Raw genomic sequence first — 19137 nt, 5'->3', positions numbered from 1 at the left:
TGGAAACAGCTCTCTCTTTGGTTATATAATGACAATGGACGCAAGACCCCACACTCCTGCAGTACACCCTATAGGTGTCCCCTTGCAAACCAATTGTAAGCCTTCTCCAATGCCACACGTTCATGCAGATTGCATGGTCAAATTCCCATGATCCCTCCAGACGTTGTGCATGGCTGAACATCTGGTCCACTGTCCCATGGCCAGGATGGATTCCACATTGTACCGCCTGAACACAAAGTTCAAGAATTCATCTTTCCAACAACATGAAATAAACTTTCCTGGGGAAGCTGGGCAGGGTGATACTCCAATAATTGACACACATGGTCCAACTCTCTAGTTTCCCTTTTTTAAAAATGGGAACTACTTTTATGACCTACCACTCCACAGCTGCTGTCCAGGATCCAGGGGGTTTAAGGGGTGTGTCAACTAAGTCACCCTCACAAAATTCTGGACACTAACCAAACTTAATTTAATGGTAGTGTAATAGTATTCATGGCCGTCGGGTCTATAGGTGAAATATTTTTTTTTAATTGCATTATTTTTATTTTCTATTGAATATAGGCTACCAGCATTTTATGAAACTCTTCATTCAGCTTTTTCCCCCCTAAAAATAAATAGATCTTTTCAATCAAATTTCATGGACTTTACAGATTCAAAAGCAAAAAAAGAAGCAAAAATGAAATCTCACACGAGCATGAATATATATCAAATGATTATCTTTAATCCTTTTTCTGTATTTACATATTGCACACTGGGCTGCAGCTTTAACAATATAAATATATGGGATATTATTACTTTAATTATAAGTAATTATTATGTATGATGTCACATAAAACACATTCAGCATCCACTCAGAGGTTTAGTCCATTTTGTTTCCCCCTGCGTCTTCAAATAGAAGGTCAAACCTTGGCCCTTTGTCCAAAAAAAGTCCCCAAACACTGAAGAAGACATTTTGTCCCAGGTAAGTTTTGTCTCTCAGTTCCATGTCCAAATAGCTCTGTTATAAACCAGTAGAGTAGAGTGTAGGAGGTTGTCCAGTACAGCAGGAATAGACCAAAGAACAGAGTAGAGGTAAAAAAGGCAAAAATGATTCGACTAATGCCGAGATGAGTCTACACAAAGTTGAACAAAACTCAAGTTTTTGCTTGAAAAAGTCCAAAAATCTTGTCATAGAAAATTTACACCTGTTTGTAGTGTGTATACAAGGTGAATGGTTGTTGGAGATAAACAGCTGAGTAGAATATAATAGAAAACAATGCATTTTGATTTCCGATTGTGGATCAAGTCGGCTGAGCTCACTGGCTCCAGCAGATTTTCAGAGGTTTGTTTATAACTTTTTCTGCTGCTGGTCAACAGAGGGGATGAACCTTCTTGCTGCACCCTGGTATGCCAAGACTTCATGTCCAGGGCCTGTGGAAGAAAGACACGAACGAGTAGAGAAAAACCTTTGCTAAGATGAAGACTGAAGAAGAAGAGGATTCAGAATAAGCACAGATAAAAGGTACTGCAAATAGTTTTTCAGGGGCTCACAGTTGCTACATGTTCAAGTAACTGTACTATATTGACTTTATAAATTAAACAAAGGGAAAAAAAATATCCAGGCTTTTAGTTTTTAGTATGAGTCAGTTAGACAGTTTGCAGCTTCATAGGCTCTGTAGAACTTGTGGTTCTGTGTGGTCTATAGTACAAGTACAGGTCGTACAGGCTCCAAATAATATCTTACTGGTTATACAGGTTCCACATGTTACAAAAGATTTTTTATTCAAGTTTTACAGGTTCTGCTTGATTTTACTTTTTAAGATGTAGATATTAAACTTATCAGATTCTACTTACTCAAAACTATAACGAATTATGAGAAAAGGTTTTTGCTTTACTGAGTCTACATACTGCAAAGTCTGAAAACGTCACATTTAACAGGTTCTACAGCCCCTTTCTGACACTGGGCTTTAAAGGTATTAGTGTAGGGTGCACCTACAGGCTTTAGAGACTGGTTCTACCATATAGGAGGTCAATAAGCCAAGGGAGCCATTGGCTTATTTTCTCATAGACTACAATAATAGTACTTTTGCAACCAGAGTTGCTGCCCCCTGCTGGCCATCTTAAATAATGCACCCGCTACTTCCGCATTAAAAATTATCCATTAGTGAAAAATATGCCTGTCCATCCATCCATTCGCTTCCGCTTATCCCTTTCAAGGTCGCAGGGAAATATGCCTGTCAATGAATATTTTAATTTTGATTAGACAACTTAATATTTTTTTCAAAAGGAAAATTTGATTCTGAAAATTAATCAACATTACCAGCAGCTCACTTTTTCCTGAGTGGTACAGATTATTAAGCTTTTCCATTTATTAGGAACAACACTGTTGGTGTGTTAACAAATCACCATGAGCTATTTGGCATTGGCTGATGTAAAAGTCTCACTGCCTAAGGCACTGCTGCCATTGAAAGGAGAGAGCCATAAATTTGGCCTAATGAAATATTTGAATAGTGTGACATTAAGTATGATTTTTTTGAATGAATAACTTAATAAATTTGATTGCTCAGGTAGAGTAGAAAAGTGCTAAATGAGTACCTGTTCATTTACCTCAAGTATCAGCATTGGAGACAAATGGTTTCCATCTGGTCCCGTCACCATAAAGCCTTGCAATGATATCTATCTTACTTTAATGTTCTACAATCAATACAAAGATACACTGGATCTCAATACTGGTCACTAAATTCTTGTTTAGATGATTCCCTAAGGTCTTTATGCCTGACTACCCACATGGTTACCATAGATGATGGTTTCAAAGGACTGCTTTAAAACTTATTATCCTTTTTGACTCTAATTGGAACATAGTAGTATGGCCTCTGTCGGTTCTAAGGTTTTACATAAAATGACATAATAAAAAATCTAGCCCTTGCTAGGTCATAAAATTAGCTAAATAGAACCTCACTAACTGATCGTCAGCAAGTGTAACCAGTATGCAAGTCTGTGCTATAAGTTCTACTGTCTATACAGTAATGATTTCCAACTTGTTGTCACAATGCCATTAACATTTGGTTGTTTAATTGAAATCTTTTTTAAAACAACTTTTTGTCATGTTTTTCCTTGATTGTATCTGTTTTTATCACTTTACATTATGTCTAATCCATATTTACCAATTCTATAGCTCTTGGGGCTCTGAAATATTACCATCTGATTGAAGCGCTCTTATTTTAAGGCTTCTTAACCATTTTTTAGGTTCTCTTGATTCCTCATATTCTACAGACTTCTGCTAGTCTCAGGGTCATTTTGTGTTAAACTCTGTCTGAACTTATCTCTGTAGTTATTTGGGTGCTAGATATAAGCCTAACAATGGTCACATTGTATTGGGGCTGTTTATGTTCTTCTTCTGTGGTCTTGTGGTCTGCACTGAAATGGCTGCTCACTGGAAGCTTGCCCTGTGCTTTGCGCCCTTAGTGATTTCAGATAATGCTGTTAATACTGCGTTTTAGTCGGTCTTCTTGAGTGCGTCAACAAACAACAAAATTTTTTTCTTTCTTTAGCCTTGGGAACGATCAGCTTCCTTGGTAGGTTTCTGTCATCAGACTTTAAAACCTAACAGTTCATCAATAACATCTATTCATTACTGCTTCTAACAGCTTTAAACTTTGACCTGTATATATTTCCTCTAACTGCTATTTCCTGCCTTTGGGGTTCAGATTGAAATGTAAGAAAAGGAGTATTAACAATTTAAATATTTATCATGAGGCAAAGCTGCAAGAAAAAAAAGTTTATGAACACTATAGATCAAAATGTCATTAATGACAATAGTCCAGTATGCAAAAAGAAAGTAAAGCCCTTTTTAATTAGAAAGTTACTTCAAGGCAGGTGTTCAAGCGAAAGAAAATAAGATTAGAAGTGGAAGGCTGCCGCTTTGCCATAGCTAAAGTTATACTTTGATCATAAAAAGATGAATGAAGCTGAAAAAAGGCAAGACAATATGACAAGCAGTCTGTGAATGGAGAAAATTCAGGACTGTTGTTGACTCTTTCTAGAAATGGACATCCTACAGAGATCACATCATGAGCACAATTGTGACAGAGGTAAAGAAAAACCCAGAACTAACATTTTCCTGTCATTTAATAGTTTTTCTGTTAGTTGATTACTTTGGTGTAGTATGAATAGCCATAAAAGTTCAAAAATCTATGCAGTTGTCGGTCTTACCATTTGTCTGTTTATCTCTCTGAACAGCGAGGGCTCTTGGCCAGTTGAATCAGGAGACGAGCACATCTTTTATAGTCTGTAGAGAAGCAAAACAACACACTGTGTTTAACTGCTGCTTAAAAAAATCCATTTACTAAATTTCCAAAACCAAACACGACCTGCAGCTGCAGTGTCACGAGATGTTTAGCTTAGCTGAGCGTGAAGACTGATAACAAGAGGAACTGTTAGCTAGAAGACAAGCCATCCGATTTGACTAATGCTGATAGCAGTAATTGGTCATACATCACCAAAATGTAACTATTAATAAAGTGAAAAACTTGTTCTACTTGGACTTGTCATGAACAAAAGTGTTTAAGTACTCTGTGAGAATACTACCCTTTTAAAAATGAATGGTTTTCCACACAAGACTAATTTCCTAATTGATTTAACTTAAATGTGAGTTTGTATGTGCTTGTTTAAAGATTTTATTTGTAGACATAATTACAAAGCAGTGAAGTTTGGGTAGAAAATAAACTACTGTCTTGAAAGCAATCTACTATATTATATATTATTATGCATAAATGTAGGACTATCAAGGTTTAACCTCTGATGTATTTGTATTTATTGTGTTTAGTTCAGTACAAAACTCTCCCCATACATCCTTTGATTGTCCTAGTAACGTATCTGCTCGTTAACCTTGAAAGTCTGCAATGAGAAGACATAAACTTTCCCTCTTGAACAAACCAGGTCAAAAACTCAATATTTTAGGGAACACAAAAAACTCTTCTGTAACCTCTGTAACCAAGACGGTGCCCATAACTAAAGTATGGGCACCTTCTTGGTTGCACTGTTTGTATAGATGCTGCAATAAAGCTAATTTCCAAAGTCACCACCATGAATTCACAATGACATCAACTTCAGATGTGAATGAGATAAGAAACTTGAACTTAGATAAACATTTTTTCTTCTCTGTCGTCTGACAAACATCCAGCCAATAAACCGACGGATTTACTGTGTAAACAGCCTCTGAACAAGTTTGAACCTCCACAGCTCCTGTAGCGTTCACCTTTAACATGCCTGCCACTGCCTCCACACAAATGCATACACACACAAACACATTCACATATTTAGCTGTATCTCTGTGAAAACCTTTGTTTAGATACTTTAATCCAAGGAGACTCCGGCTACTACAGCTCACTTGTTTAAACTTTATTGTAAAACAACAAAACGTTCCAGGTAGGCATCAAATGAAAGTGGGAAAAGTGCACCTGTACAAATAAAGTGTATGACTAATGATACAACTAATGGTTCAGGGCAATAGGAAAAAGAGAATATTCTAATCAATGTGGGTATTAAATGAGAATTATTATGGATGTACGCTACATGTCTGAGTGTCCTCACAATTAATAAATCAGGCTCAATCGCGAGCCTTAAATCTCACAGTGGTCCTCACAAAGGCAGATGTACACAAACTTGCTTGGGCACACATATTTCCATCCACACATACACTCACTCTCTCCAAGAAAAACAAAAAGCTACATGCATGATTTAATATCATAAGAGCTGATGCTGTTCTGACATGATTACACTGATAACAGTGTAACACAGTGTGGTTGTGTGTTAAAACACGTCTTATCCTGTTTTTTCAATCTCAACAAACTCCTGCAGCAACACATCACTGTGACACACACTAACAGGAAGGAATCTAACCAGCAATCATTGGTATGACTCTCAAATCATTTGGTGCCTTTGTGTGGATGAATTCCTGTTTAAAGATGAGACGTTGTTTTTGCCCACATCACTACTCTAGTGATGTAGGGTTTTGAGGGTTCAGACTGTTTTAGACTTCATGTTTAAAGTTCTGTGGGCTGAGAATGTCTCATAGAAGCACGAGTCCTCATATGGAGGAAAAAACAACATTTTTGTGTGTGTGTGTGTTAAAAACAGGCGCTAAATTTCAAGAAACTTGGCAGAGAAGCAAAGCATGACCAAAGGAAGAATCTATTTTATTTTGCTACTGAATCATTTTCCTTTAACGTGTGGAAAAAGGACGTTGACCTTGGTGGAGGATTTGCTCTTTCAATCCAATCCTACTTTTCTGCTAAATATGTTTTGAAGCAAAATATGACAGGATCCAGACATAACTTGTAAGATATTTCTTGAATTTATTTACATATTTGACATATTTTCCTTTTCCCCAAATATTCAGTCCTGGACACTCGTACACTCCTCAGTCTACTTCGGAAACTTGGGTTTTTTTTCCGTTCTTTAAAATTTTGCCAGAGAAACGAGAGGGTGAAATGAACAAATGTTTTCTGTTATTATTGGTTAATTCTTGTCGGTTAAGTCGATTTTAAGCCTACATACAAAAACATATAGAAATATTAACTTTTAAGAAGCTAGTGCAAGTAATTTCACTACTTCAGCTTTCACTTTTTTCAGGATAAGACAATTAAAAGACTCACAGGCTGGCTCTGTGCAGTCCCTGGTTTTGTGGTACAGTCGGTGGAACTGTTTTCGGCACTTTGGGCTGAAGTATAGAGGACCTGAGGAGAGAAAGAAAAGTGGTAAGTCAGGCATTAAAAGTCAACACAATGATGAGCTTTGTTTGTAGAAAGCGCTATGAGTACTTTAAGAAAGGCAGTGTTGGTGGTCTTGTAACCACAACTAGTTCTGGCTGCAAATGAAAGATTTGGCAGCCAAGCATCCAATAAGCTTTGAGCTACTAAAATTTGGACTCTATATGATAAAGTACTGTAGCCCACAAACACTTTTCTGTTCAATGCTCTTTCAAAAACAAAAAAAAGTTGGGAATCAGTATGCAATAATTTGTAAATAAAGAGAATACAGCGATCTGCAAATCAGTGAAAACCTATATTTAAATGAGAAATCTTATACAAACACACCTACATATATATATATATATATGTATATACATATATATATTTAATGTCATTTAATTTTAAAATTTGATGCAGCATCATTTTTAAAAGTTAGAATATGAGAAAAGTGTTTTAATGCTAAACTAAAAAGGTTATTTGTAGCATTACTGGATATAAAAAGTGAATCCTACAGAGGCTGAGTGAGAGGCTGAATGTCAGCACTGAATTAAAAACAAATATTAGTGCACATGTCAGGAGTCACTGTGAAGGCATCATTAATGCTAAGCGATATAAGCAGGTTTAGGAGCAATGATGATGTGTCTAAACCTTCTCCACATAGTGTCTTTTCCAGTGAAGGCCTCACCTCATTCATCATGAGGATGCCAAATGACATTGTATAACTCTCCAAACACCTGTGGTCTTATGGTTTTCATACCTGTCAGGTGTATGATGAAATTTTGCTTGCTGTGTGGGTCTTTGGGATGAGCCTCTGGAAAACAAATAAAAATCTAAGATAACAGAACAACACTGCAGTCGCTATAATAACAGCAGCATATAATAGTATAGACAAATACTGGAGTCTGTTTATGCCTCAATTTGATTTAATAGGTTTTTTCCAGACACATAACATATTTAGACCAAGTGGGAATGGGCCCAAATGCTCACAGTGCTGTATTTATTATAAGGGTGTAAAATGGTGAGGGATACCTTTTTTATCCTCTAGGCGCATTTGGTTGTACAGAAATCAGACAACTATGAAGGAAATGGTTATGAATAACCAATAAATATACCATACCCACAGGCCCAGAGATCAGTCAGCGATCCCCTAGGAACCACTCTTTCACTTTTGGGGAAAAAAAATAATCTTTTCTCTAACCGGCTGTCGAGTGGTTGCTGGGCAGTCACTTGGTGAAATTGGTTACAAAGACGTATAATGTATCGCACAGTAAACGTCTTGCTTTGATCACTGGCAGGTTACCGGTGTTGCTCGCAGTTTGTCTGCACACACTTGCCAACTACTTGTACTGAAGAGGTCCTGAAGCTGTGAAAATGACAAAAGACAAAAATTGAACCTGTACGCCTTTAAAGTACTCTTCAGTTTCACCTGTGGACAGCCAACAATTTTCAGCAACCATTCTCCAACCAACAGGGTGGAATAGACAGACCTGTGGTTTCAAGGAGGTTGTACGACTGAGCCTTAGATAAGGTGTGCATCAGTATTGGGTGAGTGGGCCTTTTTCAAAGTCCTCATCTCATATAATGAAGAACATTCAAGGTAATACCTGAAATTTTGCTGCACACTTTGACTATACTTTTCAGTCTATTTTTGTTTTTCATGTTCAGTAACTTGTATCATCAGAAAAAATGAGAATGTAAGAACAGTTGTTCTCATAAAAACCATCAACACAAAAATCCCCCATAAAGATTTTGATAAAAGTGCACGCACTGGTGAGCTTTTCTATAGACAGTATTCACATGACACTCAAAGTTCATTATGTTAAACTCTCTTTAAGTCGTGTTGTATCAGACATTAACTTTAGAGGTATTCCAGTTGACCATAGTGTATACATCTACTAAAATCCAATTTTAAAATGCAATACACAGATATAGATTAAATACCTAAACAATATGACACTGCTACTGTTTCCTTCCCCTTTACCCACAGTAGCAATACTAGTTGAATCTTACCTGTACTACTTTCATTCAAAATGACATCTTCAACAAATAGTTGTGTCGTTTTCATTATGCAGAACTTGAGAGTATATTTGAGAGTATATAAATGTGAAACCAAGCAAAATTATATATGAGTAGCTCTTTGCAGTGGATGCACAGACAGCTATCGCTGGATGCTGAAAGAAACTGAAATATACAACTATTCTCAAGCAATTTTTGCACTAACAAGGATTATCTTTCCTCTTTGACTTCAAAGCAGATTTATGAGGGATTATGAAAGTAAAAATAATACTGATAATACTGATAAATAATACAGTTTTCTTGCCCATAGCTCTGTTAACATGGGCAAGAGGCGTAGAGGACAATTTAGGTTAGGCAGGTTTAAGAGTTTTATGTGTCAACTGGTTTGTGTTTGATGTATATTCAAATTTCAAATCCAGTCATCTATTGTTATTGAAGTAGTATTGAGGGTGAGATGAAAGAAAGAGTTTGTAAATCTGTTTATCTTTCTTACTCCAATTATACAGTGGTTGTGACAGCGGTTGGGTTCTATGTTGGGTTTTTGTTGAGAAAGCTGCCACTGAAAAAGAAGGTGCCTTAGGCTGCTTACTCCTCTCTGTGTCCATGCAGAAAAGTTGATGTATTACTAATGTCAGAGAGGAGTGGAAGTAGAAGGAGATAGACTCCACCAGGCAGTGACAGTGGTATTCATGATGTCAAATCTGAAGCAGCTGTGGGTGTGAACAGAGTTATCTTGACACCTTTACAGATGATCTGTTCAATATCAAGCCAGACAGAAGGGGAGCTGTTTGTCCGGTGTTGAATATACCGAGCCTCCCAGGCACCGAAGTAGTAGGAAAACTTTTAGATATTGTTTGTTTGGGCTTTTGGACCATAGTTATTTTAACTGAGGGCCTTTTGACTTTGTATTGTAAAATATATATTGAGTGTTAAACTGAGGGAGAAGAAGGAACCTAGTGATGGATTAACAAGAGTCATGCAAACAGAGTTTAAATATACAGTTTCATTGGACTTTGTTTAAGCCTGGATTCCGATGTATTAATGGGTCGAGTATCTCAATCCAAAGAGTTTAGAGAAAGAATTTGGTAATGGAATATCCAGAAGCGTTGCCAGAGTTGTAAATCAGACTGTGACCTGACTGGAGGGAGATGGAAGGATGGTTGGTTACATATACCAAAATGTCATCAGCATATAGACTAATTTTTATGATACTGTGAAATGGCAAATAATTATATGAAATGTGCAAATAATACTGGTGATAATAAGATACCATTACTACAGTTCATAATCTAGACATTTGTGTCATAGTGATAACACATGCTGAAGGCATTTTAACACAGAGACACAGAGAGACATGCAAACATTCACACTCACATTCACACCTACGTGCAGCGATTAGCCTAAACCTACTAACTGCATGTCTTTGGACTGTGGGAGGAAGCTGGAGTATCCAGAAAGAACCCATGCAAACACGGGGAGAACATACAAACTGTGGAGTCAAACTCAGGAACTTCTTGCTGTGAGACAACAGAGTTTAAAGAAATATAGATCAGTAACTGGCCACAGGGGGCCACAAGACAGTACCTACCAAAGCCTCGATAAACGGGGAGAGATGCAGGAAAGGTCTTTGCCAGCTTAAACATATGGATCATCGTGAATAAGATTTCCGCCCTTTTGAGTGAGTTAGAAGGAGAGAATTAAAAGGAAAAATTTCTCATCAAAAATGGGCATTTGTATGTATTGTTTTATGATCAGGGGACTTTAGACTGGAGTAGTCATTTCTGAATGTGGTAAGTAATTGAATCTTCAGTTGTAGTCAAATGTTTATTGGTTTTATTACTAAATTCAAAGTGTTGCTGACAGAGTCTAAGAAAAGCAGAATCTGGGTTTTTCATGTTCAGGTTGTTCATGGAGTATGACTGTTGTGTTTAGGTTTGAAAAACACCAGAGAGTCCAGTCACTTAACCTCATACTGAAGCTTTTGGCGTTTCTTCTCATCTTCTTTTATGTTTAATTGTTGTTTAATTATTTCAATGTCAACGTAATTTAATTCTATGTAATTTTAATATTTATTTTTTATTTTAAAATTCACTTCCCTGTCTCCCTGTAGAGTTGTTATTGCTAAATTTTGGATCCTATTAGCCTCCGGCTCATTTTTTGTTCAAAACACAGTGGAAGAAACTGGGAGGCTTCACATTCTCATCTGACTCAAGCATAAAAAAAAATCACAGAAATATGAAACAGATGTAAAAACTCCTGAAGGCCAAACTTGTGACATGACCTTGCTGATACACCAGCAAGACTGTTGTTTTAAACACAAGGAACTTACAAGTTCAGCTGCAGAGTTACCCTCATTTCTCAACAGACATTGAAAAGGTCAAACATGTCTCACTAGTTTTCTTTGCTGAATAAATGGAGGTCACACTGATGTGGAAACCCCACTGACAGGCCTGAAGTCATTTATTCTGTCATATTTCTGTTCTTTGGCAATTTATGAAGTTAAACGCTCTGGGATTTAAATGAAATAAAAATAGGAGCAAATATATTTATCGTTATTAGGAATTTAGATGAACAAAAAACCCCATGAATCTGGTCTTCTATAACATTTGGAGGTCCAGGATCTCTATGATTGATAGAAGGACTCAATCTTAGACATTAAAGGACTTATTTCTAATACTTTTATCCAAAACATTGTACAGAAAGCCATAAGACAGCATAGAGTCCTGAAATCATTTGCAGCAGCACCTGTTTCACTGTTATACAGATGGCTATTAAAACCTCATGGGTCTGCTAATAACACCTTTAAAGCCTTAAGTGAGTTTGAGGAATTTCTGTTAGCAAAAAAATCCCAAATTCACAAGCTGGAACTAGAAGTTGAACAATCTTGTTCAACACTCATGAGAGTTATTATTACAAGCAAATCTCTTTGCTTCCATCACAAGATCAGACTGGATAACAGCGTAATAATCATAAATCAGTGACACTGAGCCTTTATTAAAAGAACTCAACTGAACTGCAGCTCAAGCGGTGCATACATCTAATCCAGCTTGTTCACAGTCTCACAGGGTGGAAAGGATTAAGAGTTTAAGCAAAAGTAACAACATCATGGCTAAAAAAGTAAAAGTCCTGTGTTGTCACACTTGACAAATTTCAAGATAAATGGCAGCGGGTCACATTCTAATAAAACATAAGGCCCATTCCAGTACCCGGACGACATGGGGAGGAAAAGGATTAAATAGAGTAAACAATAGTCCAAATGTCTGCTGGAGAATAAAATCCCAGAGGCTAAAAGTTAAATGTGAACACGGCGCTGAGGCTGATTCTAACAAGAAGCTCTATTTATTAATCTGCACTGTTTTACTGCTGGACCCCTTTGCCTGCTTTGTAGAGAGTGCAAAATTTTATGTTTTTTTCCAGCTCTGAACTATGAATCATTTTCAAATTAAACTCTCAAAAGCTGAGTGGAACTGTGGAAAAGGATCAGTCATTGGATGGATCAGCTACAACATGGTCACCCCCTCCTAAGCTGCCAGTCTGGTAGTGGTGGGTCAGGCTTGTTTTAGTGCAACCCGCAGGTGATTGAATGAATCTGGGAAGTTTTTTACACTTGTTGATATTTTTCTTGAGTTGCTTCCAGGCAGTTTTTGTGGTGTTTGATCTATGCATGCAGTGTTGTTTCACCATGTTGATTTTCTAACGTTTTTTTAACACTAACAAAGCATGTTGGGAAGTCTGCTGACAGGGTAATGTAGATACTTTAAGCCAAAATAATTTACATTTATGACTCTGACATCAGAGTCATAAAGTACAAAGTGGACACACTTGTAACATCATTAAAGCCTTAAACTGTTCCTGTTGTGAGACTAAATTACTTTCTGCTGTTTTTAAACACTTTTAAATCCTAATGTATTGTTCACACGATGCAGTCCTTTCTAAAATCGAATACATTTTCTCTGCTGAACTTTTTTCACACACAAGGTGAGAGTGGACCCCTGTAACAGTTATTCCACAAAATTTGTGTAGGGGTGGTTTGATTCTACTAAATACAAAGCTTTGCAAAAGAGAAATATTGGCTTAAAATGATGCCAAAAGATAAAATGATCCTTTAAGAGGTACCCTGGCTGATAGTTCCTCAGATGTGCAGAGGACCAAATGATGGCAGCAGTCTGCTCTGTTAAAATCATCCTCACAAAAGTTCCTTTAAGGGTCTGGCCTCAGCTCGCAGCTCTAATGGAGCCAGCTGTAAATGCTCTGAAGATTTAAGAGGGATTTGTCTTGCTGATCCAAACAACAAAAAGATCGCAAACGGCTGCAAGTCTGACTGATTGCGCCGTCACTCTTGAGGCATTTCTGCCTTTTCGGCACCAGCTGGAGATGAATGGACCTCACTCAGATTTCTCTGTGACATTGCTTTTGGTTTGTTCACGCAAACAGAAATATTTGGATTTTCTGCTGTTCATCACACAAGACAATGTTTCAGTCTACGGTGGAGTTTTACTTTTTCTTTCATTTGTTTCACATAAACTGAATCTGTTTAGCTTGAGAACTCTTACAAAACAGACTAGTCTCAAAGTGTTCCATTAAAAATAAAAGAAGTCCTGCATGCAAAGACATTGTTAACGTGACAAATTTACAAATTTTTTCTCTGTCCCTTGATGCTGTTTATCCATCTAGATTGTTTTAGTGTCAGTTGCTTAGTTTTGGAGATATCCACTGTTGAGATGTTTGTCTTTTCCTGAAAATAATGTTATTAAATGGCATTCACTTGGTGGTACTCAAAGCCCCAACTAAATAAATAATTAATAAATAATAGATCGAAATTAAATCAAATAACAAATTCAACATTTCTTTCACAAATAATGACCAGACTACTAAAAAACCCCCCAAAAAATCAAATTCTTGTTTAACAAAAGGTTCCCTGCCTTACTTCATATACAAATTGTATCCAGAAAAACAATAATGCTCCTCACGTTTGGCTTTTGACTGGCTCTAACCCAGCAAGCAAACCTGTAGAAGAAATTTATAATCTGAAAAGATAATATACATTATATTTGGGTATGTTCCTTGTAGCTATTTTAAGAGTTGAGTAAATGGGAGGAAAAAACAAACTAATCGACCGGTCGTAAAGTCAGGAAATTCCAGGAAAGTCAAATCGAAGCCCAATGTAATAAACTATGTCTGTACAAATATTTAGACTGTATTTGAAATCCATTTTAAACTGTCGATCATATTTTTCAGTGTTCTTTAATTAGTATTTTAAACTTTGCTCTGACACAGTTTACATACAACCGTTTGTCATCTGGACCAAAGCGCTACAGAACCACATTAGTCCCTGGAGCTATCATCTTTCTTATGTTGGATTTATAGTCCAGCGTTGGTGTCCAATATTCTAAGCTTCCACTATGCAGAGCCGAGGATTATCAGCATACAAATATCACAGATATATTTACGTGCTGTCCTCCAAAAAGCCTGCAGTGTACAGCCAGACTGCAGTGATTCTATGACAGATCAATAAAGCTACCTGAAGCTGCATATGCACTGGAAGCAATTCACAACAATGTGATCACCAGATAAGTGAATGACACGCCACGACTTCAAGCAACCATGGGTGAAATAACTGCTGGTGATGGGAAGTAGGTGGGATGAGATAAACTTTTCTCAGCTTCCAGGGAAACGACTGTAGCGACCACCAATCAGAGTGAAGAACACTGTTGATTGACATATTCCCTGGTAGCAAATACATTAGAAGATCACCTAGGCAACAGAAACCTGGAACTTCTACAAGTGAGTTTGTTAGCTTCAAAGCAATGTGTGACAAGTAAATTGCTTCAGTTGTTGATGCAGCTTGAGAAACCTCAAGACGGTGGTTGTCATAGACTATTTTATTATTTTTAGGCTCTTTCCTGTCTAATCTTGTCGAATAGCAGCACAAACAAATGCAGACCCATTATTGGTACTGTTGACACCGCCCACTGGTGACACTACGCAGCTGCACCATGATGGTCTGTAGAGCTCTGAGTAGCTCTTAGCTTGTTTGCACCTTCATTTCAGAGAAGAGGGTGCTGCCTTTTTGTAATGAGGAACTCGTTAACACTCAAGAATCAACAATTATCTGTAACTACTGGGGTTGGGTTATTTAGGTAATTCTAAAATTGCCCTTAGGTGTAAATATGAGTGCGAATGGTTGTCAGTCTCTATGTCCTAGCCCCTCGTCAGATTGGCAATCTGTCCAGCGTGTACCCCGCCTCTCGCCTGTCATGGTCCTGGGTGTCTGACACAGCGTTTTGAATTGGTTGTGGACTCACGATTCTTTCTGTTCATTTAAGAGATGACTTAAGTGTCACTGCTTTAGTGTCCTCTAGTGCATCTGACTTTATTTCTACTTTCTGGCTTTGGTTATTTGTTCTGTTTATCCCACGTCTCAGAGTCGCTGTGTGTGTTAGTTCCTGGTTTATTTTGATAGTCTCCTGTTTCATGTGTATTATGTTCAGTTTCGCTTCTCCTGTCTTATCAGTCAGATTACTGTCAGCTATGTTCCCACCTGTGGCCTGTTTCCCTCGTTATCCTCTTTGTGTACATATTGTCTGCATTGCCCTTTGTTCTTTGACGCGTTCTTCCTCATGGTTATGAGGAAGGAGCAGGTAGTATGAACACATTTTCTGTGGAGCTCAACTGGCTGTAGGGGGTCCACGTAGGCACCATGTTTTTCCATCTGCTGCCTTGCCTTTACTTGGTCCTCCAGCAATTAGACTGCATGGATTCAACCTGTCACCTGTCACCTCAAGCCAACTTTTCCACCTCAACGATGCTCAGAATTCCCCGCCTCTTTCCCAGAGTGGCCAGGCCTGAACACTGGCTGCAGTTGTCGGAGAAACAGACTGTGTGTCCTGCGCAGCCCCAGCCTGGACCTGGGGGCAGCAGTCTGAGCCAGAGGTCTGCATTATGTCATCTGATCCTGCTCTGTCCGAGCTGGAGTCAGCACCGCCCACACCACCAGTGCCCGAAACTCCGGAGCCAGAGCCGCCAGGACTCACAATTCTCCACTTCGGCTGCTGGCCTCCAGTCCCATTGTCTGCGGGTATCTGCTGCCCGAGCCAGACGCTCAGGCACACACACACATACACACACACATGCACACACACGCCTTTTGGGGGGCGTTGTTCTGTTTCTCATGTGCCCCCGGTTTTTTGGTTTGGACTCGGTCTCAGCCTTCACGCAACCCTCATGAGGACAGGTCAAAGAGAATGGATGAATGGCAGGTTGGAGATTCATAATTATTTTATTCCTTGCATTTCTGGTGCTCACTAGCAGGGACAGCGCCATTTAAATATTTAGTCATACTAGATACTACATACTACTTTAGTCAAACTGCTACCCCCGTGACCCGAACCCCGATCATTGGCAGAAAATTGATGGATGGATCTTAGTGATATATCTGTACTAGCAGATTATCGTAGGCTAAAATTAAAAACCTTTAAGTTCAGTTATTAACTTTGAAGTTACACTTTGCTACATTTGGACTGGCGTCAGGGCGCGGTTTCGTGCAAATGTTGAGTCTCAGGATGTGCAGAAGGGCAATTTTGACAGTTATGAGTAGTTAGAGCACTTCATGTAGAGGTGAGTGTAACTCTGAAAGTAAGAGTCAAGTTTAGGGGGTAGCTCCCTAAAAAGGGTCATGGGATAAATGTGACTGCCTGATAAGCATCGTGGTTTACAAATGGATAAAGAACAGTCCTTTGACACACATTTTAATTCACTGGAGTATGAATGAAACCACCTCAGGAGTTTAATTTAGCAGTTTAGAATCAGCTTTTTTGTGCTAAAAAAAGCCCCATCTAGACCCTGAGAGGGTCTCTTGGGGGACACAACAGGTTTATGCTCCTCCTAAATCAAAGGATTTAGTGAAATTACAGCAGCAGGGGCCCAACAGGACGTGACGCCCTGCAGCCTTTTGCTTCTGCACTCATTCATATTTTTTTGACTCTGAATGGATGAATGACTTCCAAAGTTCAAAGAGAAACCGCAGACCGCGGCGTGATTACGATGTTATCTCACTGTTTGCGCCATCAGTACTGACCCAGTCCGTGCTGCGACCCATGCTGTACTCCCCCGGGCGTCTCCGTCCTCGTCCTCGGGTACCGGCCGATCAGCTCCACCATGCTGCGGCTGTCCGTCTGCGTGGCGGAGCCTCGGCGAAGGGCCGCCTCGGTGAGCAGCAGGAGGAGGAGGAGGAGGAGGGCGGACAGGAGCGTGAGCCGCGCGAGCAGCATCACCGCGGACCTGAAGGTGCAGATGAGCAAAGTTCAGATATCTTATAATAATTAATGTTCCTCCAAGGAGCCAAACCCGTTTCCTTCCACGTGCTGGATCTTCTGACAGAATCACATGATCTTCATCAGGACTCTTGTGGACCCAACTGTGGATTTAACAGCTTTTAGGTCATAAGAGAGACTTTGAATCAAACTTTTTTGTAATGAAAAATAAAGATCATGTGATATGATCAAAAATGAACTTCTAATGAAACATTTCCTATTTTAATAAAACCAAACTTACCTGAAATAAAACACATTTATCTAAAAAAAAAAATAAATTACTGCTGTCTATTTAAAGAAAAGGCGTGATTCTAACGTGAGTTTACTGCTTCAAAAAATCCAAGTAATAACGTTTTCCCAGGGTTTAGTTAAAGATTAAAGTTTAAAAAGAGGCGCGTTTTATGTTTGCTTTTGATTCATTAAATGCGGTAAACTCCTTGAATGATTCTGAAGTAAAAATGAGTTTCCAGCAGTAGTTTCGCTCCTAAACCCGCAAACATGAATGCAAAATATGACCCAGTAAAAACACGTTTAATGTTCTCGCTGCACTTTACATTCAAAACTAAGCGTCACCCTCACACATCCTGCAGTTATTACAGAAAACTGTTTAACATGTCACATTTTACGCCTAGGAGAAGTTTTCTGTCTGCGAACAAACTTCTTCACAGTTCGGCTGCTCCCTCAGCTCACACACTTAACCTCACCTCTCTTCCCTGTGCGGCTCTTGGAGCGCCTCGGTGCGCCTCTGCTCCCCGGCGCACCGCTCTCTGATCCCGGGCTCTCCCTCCCGGGCTCCTCCCGCCGGATAATTACTAAACTTCTGCTTTCTGATGTGTTTTCTTGTCTCTTTGTGCGTGTTTTATTATCCCGGGTTAGTTTCGAGCCGAACCGCGTGCCGAGCTCCAGAGGCCGGTGGCATCTTAGAAAAGCGCTGAACTTTGACGGAGCGCGTGGAGCTGAGGGAGCCCCCTCCTCCTCATCCTCATCTGGTCCTGTTCGCAGCAGCAGCAGCAGCAGCTGGCAGACAGCTGGACGGGGTCATTCCTCTGCTTTGCGGACCGAAGAGAAGAATTCTTGACACTCGGACACACTCTGGAAGCGTTTGGCACGAAGCACCTGCAGCCCGGGACACTTGCTGACCTCCGCTCCTCTGTCGACCAGTGGGATCGGCTCTGTGCCACGCGCTCTTTCCTCTGTGGAAATAATCCTCCGTGTCTTCTACTCTCCACACGCGCAACTCCGACAGATTACGGAAATACGGGAGGAGGAGGAGAAGGAGGAGGGAGGTGCGTGCGTTTGGGCAGCTAGCATGCGCACACACATACACCCGCGCACAGTCAGAAGATGACAGATGAGTTTCTGCCTGCAGACATCAGCGGTGCACCACTCCCTCTCAGTGGATGGAAAGAAAAATGCTTTGTGCGTCTCCTCCTCACCTCCTCTCCTCTGAGTTGATCAGTTTCTGGGCTTTCTCGTTTGCTGTTTAGACGAACTGTTACAGTGGTACTGTGTGTTCATTTGTGTTACACAAATGGTTTTCAATGAGGAAAATATAAGTGATCCTGGTTTCAAGTGACTGACTGAACCAGAACTACAGCTAACTACAGCTATTTAACGGCCAGAGCAGACCCACCTTCAATAGAAGCAGAAGAGAAAATATCCCAGGGTTAGGGTTTAAGTCACTTTTAAAATCTTGACCTGCAGCAAGTTTTTAGAAAAACAAACATATTTTTATATTCTATAGTCAGCATTTTGCTATTTTACATTTAAACTCAAAGTAAATTTCATTCAGTTTTTTGCTACTCTTTTTTCTTCTTTTTTGACATTCATAAGTGAAAGTATCTCAAATTTTAAACTTAATTCAACATTTTGAACAACTGTTATTTTAACAGCTGTGGATCTGAATCGGAGGGTGAGATCATTTCTCAGACTGTGTGAAAGTCTCCAATAAAGCAACGGACCCAGGATACATGCTAATGGATTGGTGACATCACCAAAATTGCCAGTGTCATTCATGCTAAGCCCACAAAAACAGATAATATTTCAAATGTTTCAAATGTTACTGAGGCTTTTTGAAA

General features: G+C 39.2%; 1 protein-coding gene across 1 annotated transcript; it reads right to left on the bottom strand.

Moving 5' to 3' along the window:
* Window positions 1-697: 697 nt before the first annotated feature.
* On the bottom strand, window positions 698-18376 carry LOC102079602 (ALK and LTK ligand 2). The gene is made up of 6 exons (XM_005462886.4): window positions 17764-18376; window positions 16825-17027; window positions 7489-7542; window positions 6636-6716; window positions 4192-4267; window positions 698-1410 (listed from the first exon to the last, which is right to left on the bottom strand). The coding sequence occupies exons 2-5, from the start codon at window positions 17015-17017 to the stop codon at window positions 4203-4205; spliced, it is 393 nt and encodes a 130-aa protein (XP_005462943.1). The 5' UTR covers window positions 17018-17027; window positions 17764-18376; the 3' UTR covers window positions 698-1410; window positions 4192-4202.
* Window positions 18377-19137: the final 761 nt, after the last annotated feature.

This window comes from Oreochromis niloticus, linkage group LG23 (genome assembly GCF_001858045.2).
Source record: "Oreochromis niloticus isolate F11D_XX linkage group LG23, O_niloticus_UMD_NMBU, whole genome shotgun sequence".
Taxonomy (NCBI): Eukaryota; Metazoa; Chordata; class Actinopteri; order Cichliformes; family Cichlidae; genus Oreochromis; species Oreochromis niloticus.
Note: the sequence above shows the minus strand (reverse complement) of the source record. Positions and strands in the feature narration are given on the sequence as shown.

Bases quoted from the DNA above. Each gene is read 5' to 3' on its own strand.
- LOC102079602 (XM_005462886.4), bottom strand. From the start codon at position 17,017: ATGCTGCTCGCGCGGCTCACGCTCCTGTCCGCCCTCCTCCTCCTCCTC. The intron at 6,717-7,488 runs GTATGAAAACCA...TTCTCTCCTCAG, and splicing joins TTTCATCATACACCTGACAG to GTCCTCTATACTTCAGCCCA. The intron at 4,268-6,635 runs GTGAGTCTTTTA...GCTTCTCTACAG, and splicing joins GGACTGCACAGAGCCAGCCT to ACTATAAAAGATGTGCTCGT.